Here is an 11,817-nt window from a genome sequence, read left to right on the forward strand (position 1 = left end):
TCATTGTTTTGAGTATGTTCTACCAAAATATAATAGCAAATTCATCACAATGTAGTGTGATATGTAATGTAGTGTGATATGTAATGTGATCACAATGTGATGTCACTGCCCCTGAAGTCAGGGCTTCTAGTTATGCCTGTGTATGTGTTATGACCCTAGTGCTAGGTGCTTGTGCCCCAAACTTCCCCCAGTGGTGAGAGATCCCAGGGGCAAAGAACTGCATGGATTGTGGCTTCCTTTGGGAGTTGACATCACGTGGGTGTCTTTGAGATACTTGCTGAATTTACAAATACCAGCTGCTTTATTGGCTGGTGTTAGGTAGCAGCAGCACATGCCTGCCAACAACACCAAGTTACATCAGTTCTCCAAAGAGTTCTGTGTCCCTTTGCTCTGGTCCTGGCTTGCTCTCACACAGTTCCTCCATTCAGAGGCGGAGCGGGGGGGGGGGGAAGTATAGCATGAATGCTTTCTCAGAGATCCATTTTCTGAGTTCTCCCCAGAGGAGGAGGTGCTGATGGCTTCGTGCTCCCCCTTCTTTCTCATGAGAGAAGAGATAGCACTCCCTGGCATAGTGCCTAGGGCAGATGACTCTCAGTGTCCACCCTAGTTACACCTCCAATCACATACAGGGCCTCTGAGAGGAATTTTATCGGGAGGTACAAAGTTTCTTTTGGACCCCTTCCCAAAGAGGGAAGGGACGAAACAGAGTATGGGAGGGAGGTGATAAGGGTGGGCAGAACAGAAGTGAAGAGGGGGCAACTAGGGCAGGGAGACAGTGATATCAGCCAGAGAAGTTTTTCGAGCCCAGGTCTATTGGGCTTCCCAATGCAGAGCCCAGGTCTACCAGCCTGTGCAGTGTCAGCCACTAGATACAGTAACATGGAAAACCAAACATACTCCTATGCCTCTCGAAAATCTTTAAATATAGAAAATCATTTCAGTAGCAGCAGCAGCTGTGCACCCAGCATCCCATGTGAGATAGGAAAATATAAGATCCCAGGTAATTTCTGGGCCCTCTTCTTTCGTCTGTCCCAGAGCCTGGGTGCAAATTTACCCCCACAGTGCTGGCGGTTTTGCTCCCTTTGAAGAGCCTCCACAGAAGAAAGAACAAGGCTGTGAAGATGTCAGCACCTTCTGCTCCAGGGAGAAGCCAGAAGTGACTGTCTTGCACATTGCACCCCTCCCTGGTATAGTGTCAGGGGGAGGTGCCCCTCAGGCTCCACCCTAGTTACACCTCTGAACATATACCAGAAGAACTGCTAGGCTCACCTGGGCACCCCAGATACACTCCCTGCCCTCCCAGATAATTGGCCTGTGCAAAGCCCCCTCCAGTTCAGCCCCCCCCCCCAAAGCTCCCAGCCCCATGTGGGTGGGGAGGCAGGTGAGGCAGAGCCTCCCAACTGGAGTCCTTTGAAAGGCTCTGCTGCAGTGTGAAGCGCCCAAGCACCCAAAACCCATGCGCTCTGCATCTGGGTTGTGGGTTCTTGGTCACTTCACACAGCGGTGGAGCTTTTTGAAGGACTCCAGTGGAGAGGCTCTGCCTCAGAGTACATGGGTTGTGGATGCTTGGGTGCCTCACAGGATGGCATGGCGGTGCTTTTCAAAGGACTCTGGTGTGGAGGCTCTGCCTCGGAGCACATGGGTTGTGGGTGCTTTTCGAAGGACTCAGGTAGGAAGGCTCTGCCTCACCTCACATGGTGGTGATGCTTTTCGAAGGACTCAGATGGGGAGACTCTGCCTCAGAGTGCATGGGTTGTGGGGGCTTGTGCACTTCACACGGTGGCAGTGGCGGCACTTTTCAAAGGAGTCCGGTGGGGTGGGGAGGCTCTGCCTCACGTGCCTCACCTCACATGGTGGGGTTGCTTTTCGAAGGACTCAGGTTGGGGGGCTCTGCCTCAGAGCACGTGGGTTGTGGGTGCTTGGGCACCTCGCACGGCGGTGCTTCTCAAAGCACTCAGGTGGGGAGGCTCTGCCTCATAAGGACTCCAGTGGGGAGGCTCTGCCTCACCTGCCTCCCCACCCACCGAACGTCCCTGCTCGAAAGGGGCTCCAAAGCGCAGAACCGCCCACTCGACGGCACTCCCTGGAGCTAGCGGGCCTGGCTCCTCCTCCGTGAGCTCACAGCCCCGCTGGGCGGCCCCTCGACGGGCGGGCTGTGGGCGCGCCAAGTTGCCGGCGGGCGCCCGGAGAGAGGAGGGCAGGCGAGTGCCGAGAGCCTGCTGCCCAGTCCAGTCCGCGCGCTCCGTGCCGGGCGCGCCTGAGACTCCGCACTTTCCCGGGAGTAAGCCCCGCGGACTCGCATGGGACTTGCTTCCGAGTAGGCGGCCATGGCCCTCCCCGCGGACGGGCAGCCGGAGAAGGCGCTGGAGAGCTCGCCGCCGCCGGCCTTCGCGCAGGAGACGGAGAAGCTGCTGTCGGGCGGCCGCCTCTCCAAGTCCTTCTCGGCGGGCGACGGGGCGGCGGCGGCGGCGGGCCAGGCGGAGAGCAACGGCCACAGCCTGCCCTACCGCGCCGGCTCCGAGGGGCAGCTGGACGCCTCGTCGCCGCTGTCGCGCTCGCGGCTCAGCCTGGGGCGCGCCTCGTCCACGGCCACCACCTCCCACCTCCAGGAGCCCGGGCGCTCGCAGGACTACCTGCTGCTGGCCATCTTCTCCTGCTTCTGCCCCGTCTGGCCTATCAACATCCTGGCCCTGGTCTTCTCCATCATGGTAAGCGGCGGGAGCTGCAGGCGGACGCCTGCCCTGCCCTGCCCTGCCCGCCCCTCCCCCCAGGGCGCGCTCCTGGCGCCCCTCTGCTCTCCCCAGGGGGACGCCCCACTGGTGGGGGGGGAAGAGGAGGGGTCTTCAAGAACTCGCTACAGCTACTCCAAGAACTTGATCGGGGGCTGCAGGGGCAGGGAAGGAAGGGAGGGGTCCTCACCTCTCCAAGACCGCACTCCTATCCACACGCTGACCTGGGAGCAAGCCCCATTGACCCCAGTGAGGTGGTCTGAGCAGACAGGCGTAGGATCGGGATCCAAGACTGTCCAGGGCGGTGGCGTAGCTAGAGCGGGGCAAAGCACTAAGTTTTGCAGGCGGCGTGCAAGCGGCCCCTCCCTTTCGGAGTCTTTCCAGGCGGGGAGCAAAATGGAGGCGCCCGGAATGGCTCCGAAGGGGAGGGGCCGCTTGCACGCCCCGGGGAGACTCCCTGCAAAACTTAGTGCTTTGCCCCCCACAGCTACTTAACCTCCCCTAGTTACTTGCCTCCCCCTCAAGCTACTCACCCTCCAGCTGTGATAAGGCTCCCTGCAAAACTAAGTGCTTTGCCCACCCTCTAGCTACGCTAGCCCCTCCAGCTGCCGTGAGGCTCCCTGCAAAACTTAGTGCTTTGCCCCCCCCCAGCTACGCTGCTGTAGCAGTTCATTCTTCCTGAAATGTGGGGAGAGCCAGCTGGTGGAGGATCATTTTGTAAAGATGTTTCAACCAGGACACCAAATTGTAACAAAAGAGAAAAAACAACTTTAACTGATGATCTCTGACCACATTAAGTGTAGAGCAGGGGTGCTCCATAGGTGGATCGCGATCTACCGGTAGATCGCGAGACAAAATGAGTAGATCGTGGAGTGCCGACCCCTCCTTCAGGTGCCTCTGGGAGGAAACGCCGGGAGTAAGGCCCATTGTACTCAATGGGGCTTACTCCCAGGTAAGTGTGGCTAGGATTGCAGCCTCACAGCCTAATCCTAGGCATGTCTACTCAGGAGTAAGTCCTGTTATACTCAGTGGGGCTCAAGGTACACCAACATACATTGTATACATAAATGTTATATGTTATGATGGTGCAAACATTGTAAAAAAAAACTCTGGTAGATCTCCGGGCCTTGCTGGGTTTCAAAGTAGCTCTCGAGCCAAAAAAGTGTGAGCACCCCTGGTGTAGAGGCTGCTCTCCACAGCACTGAGAGGAGCAGTTCGTTCTGTAGGCTCAGAATTAAACAGGGTGTGCATTGGTGTTTTTCTTGAGTGGTGGTTGTGGTTTGAGTTATTTTCCCTTGTGGTTTGCAACCAATTATATTAATAAATGGTTCCACGTTCCCTTCCCTTCCACTCTTCCAGCCCCCCTCCCCCACTTGGCCAGGTTGGTGGCTGGAGTCCCACTTTGGAGGGAATTAACGTAGCCAAGAGCCACATGCTTGGCACCAGAATTTTCTGGGGCTCCATTCTCTGCTGGGGAAAAAAAATATATTCTGAATAAAAAAGAGAAAAAAGTGAGGCTGTTGCAGTGTAATCTAGTAGCAGATTAGGTCTGAGCATGTGCAGAGTGTCTCCAGCAACCTGAAGCTGCTGCCACACACCTTGATGTAGGTCCAGGACTTCCAAGTGAGGAACTCCTCAGCAGAACCTATGCCAATAGATGCTAAAGAAGGGTGGCCTGTTCTGTCCCCCTCCTGTGCCCATCTTGTTTGCCACCTTTCAGGGAGCTGAGAAAGGGGTCTTTGTTGACCCCAAGCCAGTCCAGCTGGCAACCTAATTCAGAGGGGTGGCAAGCCCCTTTCTTTCCTGTCAAGCGAGTCTGGCTACATGACCCCTGCAAACCATAGAGCAGTGGTGTAGCTGGAGGGCGTGCAAAGCACTAAGTTTCACAGGGAGCCTCACCACAGTGTGCAAGTGGCCCCTCCCCTTCGGAGTCATTCTGGGCTGGTGGAAGCAAATCAGAGTCGACTTTGCACCCCCTCTAGCTATGCTACTGTCATAGAGAGCAGTGAATGCTTTGCTGTTCCAGGTGTTGTACTCATTTCTGGATAAAATCAGCATCTTCAGGCACTGACTTTGGGGTGAAGATGAACATTCTGGGGCTGGAGAGATGTAATTTGTAGGCCTGGGGAGGTGGCTCTGCTGGCGTGCAGAGACCTCTGCAGATCTAAACAGGATGTTGACTCCAACTCTGGCACATACAGCTGAGATGGAGGGAGGAAGAGTCAAGCAATCTTTTCCAGTTTTCTAAAGGAAGAAGTGCTAAGACTCAAGCCGCACGAAGAGGCTGGGACACTCTCTCAGATCAGTGGAAGCAGGTCGCACATAAAGGAAAGGAATTATACATGCTTGGGTGCATCCTTGTCCTTGTTTTCAACATTGTTCTAGCTCAGGCACTGAAAGAATGGACTGGGGCTGTGCTTTACGCCCAAATGAAAGGGTATTATATTTGTGCGAAGGATACGGCAGAGCTGGAAAAGGGGTGATGTGAGGAGAGAGATGGAATAAGAGTTTGTAAAATTGTGCAGTGGAGAAAGTGGAAACACACACACACACACACTTTTTGCCCTTCATCCAACCAAACTGATTAGCAGTAAATGCAACCCAGACAAAAGGAAAGGTTTGCATGATGATGTGTAATAGACTCAAGGGATTTGTTGTTGCAAGATGCAATTATCATTTGCTCTCCAAGGGGATTAGACAAATTAATGGAGGATCATTCTACCAACAGTTCTTAACCAGGATAACTAATGGAGCCTCCGTGAGCAGAAGCAGGATCAGATATGAAGGTTGGGACTCAAAGAGGGAATCATGTTGCCTTTGTGCCCTACTTGTATATTCCGTAAAAGCATTGGATTGGTCACTGTTAGGATGCTGAGCAACATGGACCTTTGGTCAGACCCAGCAGGGCTCTTCCTATGTACTTCCATGTACATAGAATAGAATCTATGCTCGCATCAGTAGGCATGCTATTTTTTTCCATGTAGAAATGAATATTAGCCATCCAGCTTCTTACCAAATCATTTAGTCCCAGTGATTCATAACTGGAAAAAAAGTTGCTGTGGCTGAAGTCTGCTCAGGAACCCCACCTATTCACTTAGAAGTCCTTCACAAATTATTTTCAAATACTGTGCTGCAGAGGTTTTCAAACTTTTTAGCACTGGGACTCACTTTTTAGAATGACAGTCTGTCGGGACCCACTGGAAGTGATGTCATTAACCTGGACGTGACATCATCAAGCAAGAAAAATTTTAACACACCCATACAACAAAATCAAGTTAATAAAATTAAAGTTTACTATTAGTATGCATTTAAAAATTTATTTAAAATATAGAAGAACCCTCTTAACCCTCCCAAACACTTGTTGCTGTTTAAAAAAAATACCCAAACATCCCAAATACTGCAATCCTATCCACACTTACCCAGGAAAAAGCCCCATTGACTATCATTGTTAAAAGCATTTACATAGTAGCTTGTTAAAAGTACAAATCTGTAACATTTCCCCAGATACTGTCACATACCATGATAGCATCCAGTTTAATATATTAAAAATAAAATACACCTTTTAATGAATGGAAACTCACCTGAAGTTGGCTTGCGACCCACCTAATGGGTTCCAACCCACAGTTTGAGAAACACTGGTGTACAGGGTTTGGCTTGGTACTTTTTAAAGTGGGGTGAGAAGGTCATTTTGGATATGACCTATTAATATCAAAACTTAAACCCTAAGGGATGAGCCTGGGTATCTCAAATCAATTTGCATTTCATTCTGATTTCACTCTGGCTTCACTACCTTGTTTGATCTCATAACCAGAATGATATTTAAGGTGTGAAGAAAGGTCTGCCTGCACTTTCAGTGCGTGCTGTAAGTGAAGATGGCGGGGGTGGGACAATGTCCCAGTGGGCAAGATGGGGCTTTACTGTTGCCTCCTCCCAAAAAGGATCAGTCACAGTGAAGTCCCAATTGTGGGTCAAACTTCCTGTTCCATTGTGCAGCTGTTGTATCCGATGGCAGTGGTGGTATTTGGGAAAATGGCACTTCCATGAAAAGTTTAGGAAAGCTGTGAATTAGGGAGCCAAGAAAGGGAGAGGAGGCAGGTACTGAAACAGAGTTCTAGGCAGAGTGGCTTCTGAATGCTGGAACCAGGGACATCCACTAAAATTGAGTGTCCTGAGAGTTAGAACAGACAAAATATAATTATTTTTTTTATCCAGCGTGTAATTAATCTGTGGAACTCCTTGCCATAGGACGTGGTGATGGCATCTGGCCTAGATGCCTTTAAAAGGGAACTGGACAGGTTTCTGGAAGAAACATCCATTTAGGTTACAAGCCGTGATGGGTATGTGCAACCTCCTGGTTTTAGAAGCAGGCTACCTCAGAATGCCAGGTGCAAGGGAGTGGCAACAGGATGCAGGTGCCTTGTTGTTTTGTGTGCCCCCAGAGGCATCTGGTGGGCCACTGAGAGATACAGGAAGCTGGACTTGATAGACCTTTCGCCTGATCCAGTGGGACTGTTTTTATGTTCTTATGAATCTGCTAACTAGGTCACTCCTTAGCGTTAGCATAAAACAGGGAAAGAGGGGCATGTTCTGATTCCTCTTCCAAGTCATAGCCAGGATGAAATGGAGAGTACTTGGCCTGGGAACCGTGCCAGAGAGAGAGAGAGAGAGGCACCCAACTGGAAGGGATTGTAGGAATCGGACTCAAAAAGAAAGAGGCGGATTCCTGCAGGGAGCTGTCCATGGTAGTCTCTAATTGCTCCAAGGAGGAAATGCTTTTAGGGAAATCCACAGAGAAGCTCCAACTCATGATGGGCAAGGGAAAGTAGAGCTTGTTATCCTGACCCCCTTTGGGTTACGAGAAGCAGCAGTTCTGCTGCTAATGCAAAATGTCTCTGTGCCTGTTATTTCATTACAATGCACAACCCATTAGTTGAATGTGTAAAGATTCTTCAGCAACATTCGGCCATTGGCTTCTCACAATAGCCTTGTGAGATAAGGAAAGCGCTGCAGGGACTCCACGCTTGGAAAAGATCGCCCAGGTTCTGTGCTGTGAAAATGTGCCCCTTTCCATAGGTAACAAAAACAGAGGGGCAGTGCAATCCTAGGCACATTGAATGGGAAGAGAATCCCATTGAGCCCAATTGAGCTCCCTAGTAAGTATTTAGGACCACAGGACAAATTATACACAATGAACATATACAAGTGAGACTGGCAACAAAACATTATAGTGTGTCCTCAAGCCCCTAACAAGAATTCTGTTTTTCAGGGTTCCAGCAAGTCTAGAACAAATACCTTATAGTCATGATATGACTATATGCAGCTTCCAGGTTTTAGAATTCGCCAATTTCTGAATGCAAGGGTGCTCCCTGAGGCATCTGGTGGGCTACTGTAAGTTACAGGAAGCTGGACTAGATGGACCCTTGGCCTGATCCAGCAAGTCTCTTCTTAAGGTTTCAGGATGTGGGAGGGGGTGGGTAGGGAGGGAAGAAAGGGGCAATTTTTTCCCCTTACCACCCTCCTGAAACCTTCCCCATTGTGCTATTTAGTGCTAAAGGGCTTAGGATCAGGGCAGACTGCTTGCCCCAAACCTGAGCACTGTATGAGAATAGAGACTGGTGTGGGTGGAAGGGAGGGAGGTTTCTGGTATGTGAGAAAGTGTCCTTTTTCCATTTCTCCCCCCTAAAGCCTCCCCATAGGTAGAAGAGTTTTTAAGCCTCAATGGTATGTCTCCCCCCAACCCTAATCCTCTTTCCAGAATCAGGGGCTCAGTCCACCAATTCTTTTCCCTTCTTTCTCTTTATTTTTCCACCGAACAGTCATGACATTCCATGACTCAGCTGCCCTCAAAATTGCTTAGGTTGCATAACATCTGGAAATTGTTGGCACAGCTGTTTACACACAGAGAGAGAGAGAGAGAGAGAGAGAGATTTTGCCTACTTGGAGAGACACCCAGGAATGCCGAAACCACTGCCTAGTTTTTTGGATCTCCTCATTTCTGGCCCAAAATTATCTACATGTGCCAAGAGGTGATTAAAATTCAGTTTCCCCAGTCCTAACCTGGCATTTTACCCACAACACCATTCTCAAACTAGGTGCCTCCTACTCCCTAAGGCTGGGTTCCTGAGCTTGACTGTACCCCAGCTGTCTTTGACCATAGCAGAAGACAAGGGCCTGGGCAGCATAAGTGCAACATAAAAGCCTGTGATTAGCAGGTAGTGTGAAGCTTCTGGTTTGGCTAGGCTTGGTACCAGCGCAGGCTCATCCATAAGGCCAACTAAAGTGGATGCCTCAGGCAGCAGATTTGTAGGAAGTGCCCATTCAGGATGCCCATCTCTGTCCAGCTGCTTGCCTCCACTGCTTCTACTATTCCTTCTTTCCTGGATTGGAAAGGAAGAGGAGGGCAGAAAGGAAGAGAAAATAAGGAGAGGAGGAGACTGCTGAGCTAGAACATTAGAGAGCGGCAGAACAGAGGCTGCCACTGGGTAAGGAGGGGCAGCATTTGGCCTGCCGCCTCAGGCATCAGGAGGTCTTGGAGCAGCTCTGCCTGGTACAAATTTGCAGAGCCCTATCTGAAGGCCTTCCTCATTCTTAACGTTATTAACACATTTTCCTTTTCCCAAAATAAGACTGAAAGTTAACACTACTGAGAAAACATACAATTCAACGTATGCCTAAATATGGAGAAAAAAACAAATATAAAAATTCTTCCTGCTTAATAAGAAAAAAAAATACGTTTTGCATTAAAGCATGGTCAATTAGGTGAGGTCTGCAGGTTGGGGAACAAGGGGGGGGGATAAATTACGCAACAGCACCAAATTAGAAATATACACATTTGTTGCTGTTCAGAGGAAGACACTCACTTGCCGGGGGTGGGGGGTGGGAGGGGGGAAGAGTTTCAATATAAGATATAAAAGCAACCAGATTGTCATTGTATTTGTATTTAGGGCTTGGGTTCACAGCCAGCATACAGAGCTGGGCTGTTGTTCTCAGGTGTCAGACAGGTAGGGGTATTTGCTACCTATTCTCTTTATTCCTCTCCTTGGATTTGATAAGTAAGAGGGGAACCAAGTGGAAGAGGAAGTGTGGTAGAGAGGGAACAGTCTAGCCCGCCACTCTCTTCTCCTCCACACTTCCTCTTCCATTCTATTCCCCTTTTCCTTTTCAAACCCAGGGAACAAGAGAAGCAGCAGCAGTGGTAGTACCAGGTAAGGGGGGCTGGCATTTGGCATGCCAGATGTTCTTAGACAGGGCATGCCACCCAAACTTTAGCTAACTCATCTATTCCCACAAACAGTGGGTTGTGACTCACCAGCAGGTCACAAACTGATTATTGGTGGGTCACAAAACAGTTGCGGGCTGGCGCTAGATGGGGCACCACAAAGCACTCTGGGGCACTACACAGCCACTGCAAGGCATTCTGGGGCGCCACCCAGTCGATGAGACCAACAAGTGGGTCATGGTGCTAAAAGGTTTTGGAAGCCCTGCTAATTGGTTTATACTCAAATGTCCAAATCTTTCTGTCCAGCAACTAACGTAAGTGAGCATGGTTTAGAGCAGGGGCCTCTAAACTATGATCTGAGGTACACCGAGAAAATAATTTCTGGTGTGGTGGTGGCAAAACCGTACTGTTCTGCCCTGCTGCTTTCTGTAATTGTGCCTGATCTTTGCAGAAACTCGCACTGGGCAGCCGTTTCCACTGCCAACCACCCCAAAAGGCTCTGTGCCCCAATTTTCTGGGGGAAGTGGCTGTTTGGCATAAGTTTCAGCAAAGATCAGGCATAAAGATCACCCCAGCACTGTCTTTTCTAGTGGCTGTCTGCTGGTGTTCTTTTGCATCCCTTTAGATCGTGAGCCCTTTTGGGACAGGGAGCCATTCGTTGTTTGATTTTCTCTGTAAACCGCTTTGTGAACTTTCCGTTGAAAAGTGGTATATAAATACTGTTGTTGTTGTTGTCAACAACAACAACTATAGGAGGCAGCGGGGTGGAACAGTAAGGCTTTGCCACCACAACACCCAAGATGATTTTCCTGGTGCACCAGATCCAGCCAGTGCACTGTAGTTTAGAGGCCCCTGCTTTAGAGAATGCGCTCTATAAATCTAGCTCTGGGTACTCCCATCACCCCAGCCTCGCTCCAACGAGGTAGTGCTCCCTTAACTGGTGTGCTCCCTGGGCCTTTTGGTGGGCCGCTGTGAGATACAGGAAGCTGGACTAGATGGGCCTATGGCCTGATCCAGTGGGGCTGTTCTTATGTTCTTAATGCCATGAAAAGGGAGGGGGAGCAAGCAGAGCACAGTCATTCTTACAAAGGCCTCTGTTTGTCTCTTTTTGCCAGTCCAGGAACAGCAACCAGCAGGGGGATGTGGACGGTGCCCGGCGGCTGGGGCGCGTGGCCAGGTTCCTCAGCATCCTCTCTATTGTGCTGGGAATTGTCATTATTGTCATCTGTTCAGTAAATCTGGCGGGTAAGTACCAGCTTCTTTCCAAGTCTTTAAAGAAAAACAACACCCACAATAAACTTCTGTGAGTTAACAACATGGGGTGTGGTCTGACTAAGGAAGTCTTCGACCAGGGGTGTCAAGGCCTGCATGCAAGATGTAGCCTGTAGAAGCTCTTTATCCAGCTCGCATGATAGCTGGGCTCTCCCAGCACCATCATCAGCTGCTGAGCTGTTAAGTGGTGCCTTGGCAGAAGTGGCGCTGCTGAAAAGGTGGCCAACCTGATAATTGGACTCTCCCATATCTTGAAACGTCACCAAGATTTGCATATTTTCTCCTCAGTCAGTTGCAGCTCATGAGTTCCTAAGTGAGGAAATAGTGCTCATTTCTGGTCATCACTTGCTTAATGGCATCACTTCCAGCCCTCATTGGCCACAATGGATGCTATTTGGCCCACTGCATGAAATGAGTTTGACACCCCTCTCTTAGACCTTATCAGTGCCTTATGGAGAGTGAGGTGGGAAGCTGAGATGGTGGAATAATAACAACAACAACAACAGGTATTTATATACTGCCTTTCTTGGTCTTTATTCAAGACTTTATTCAAGGCAGTTTACATAGGCAGGCTGATTAAATCCCCGTAGGGATTTT

General features: G+C 50.1%; 1 protein-coding gene across 1 annotated transcript; it reads left to right on the forward strand.

Moving 5' to 3' along the window:
- The first annotated feature begins 2,327 nt into the window (after positions 1–2,327).
- Positions 2,328–11,255, forward strand: TRARG1 (trafficking regulator of GLUT4 (SLC2A4) 1). The gene is made up of 2 exons (XM_066636442.1): positions 2,328–2,708; positions 11,064–11,255. The coding sequence occupies exons 1-2, from the start codon at positions 2,328–2,330 to the stop codon at positions 11,253–11,255; spliced, it is 573 nt and encodes a 190-aa protein (XP_066492539.1).
- The last annotated feature ends 562 nt before the right edge of the window (positions 11,256–11,817 follow it).

Source organism: Tiliqua scincoides, chromosome 8 (genome assembly GCF_035046505.1).
Source record: "Tiliqua scincoides isolate rTilSci1 chromosome 8, rTilSci1.hap2, whole genome shotgun sequence".
Lineage (NCBI taxonomy): Eukaryota > Metazoa > Chordata > Lepidosauria > Squamata > Scincidae > Tiliqua > Tiliqua scincoides.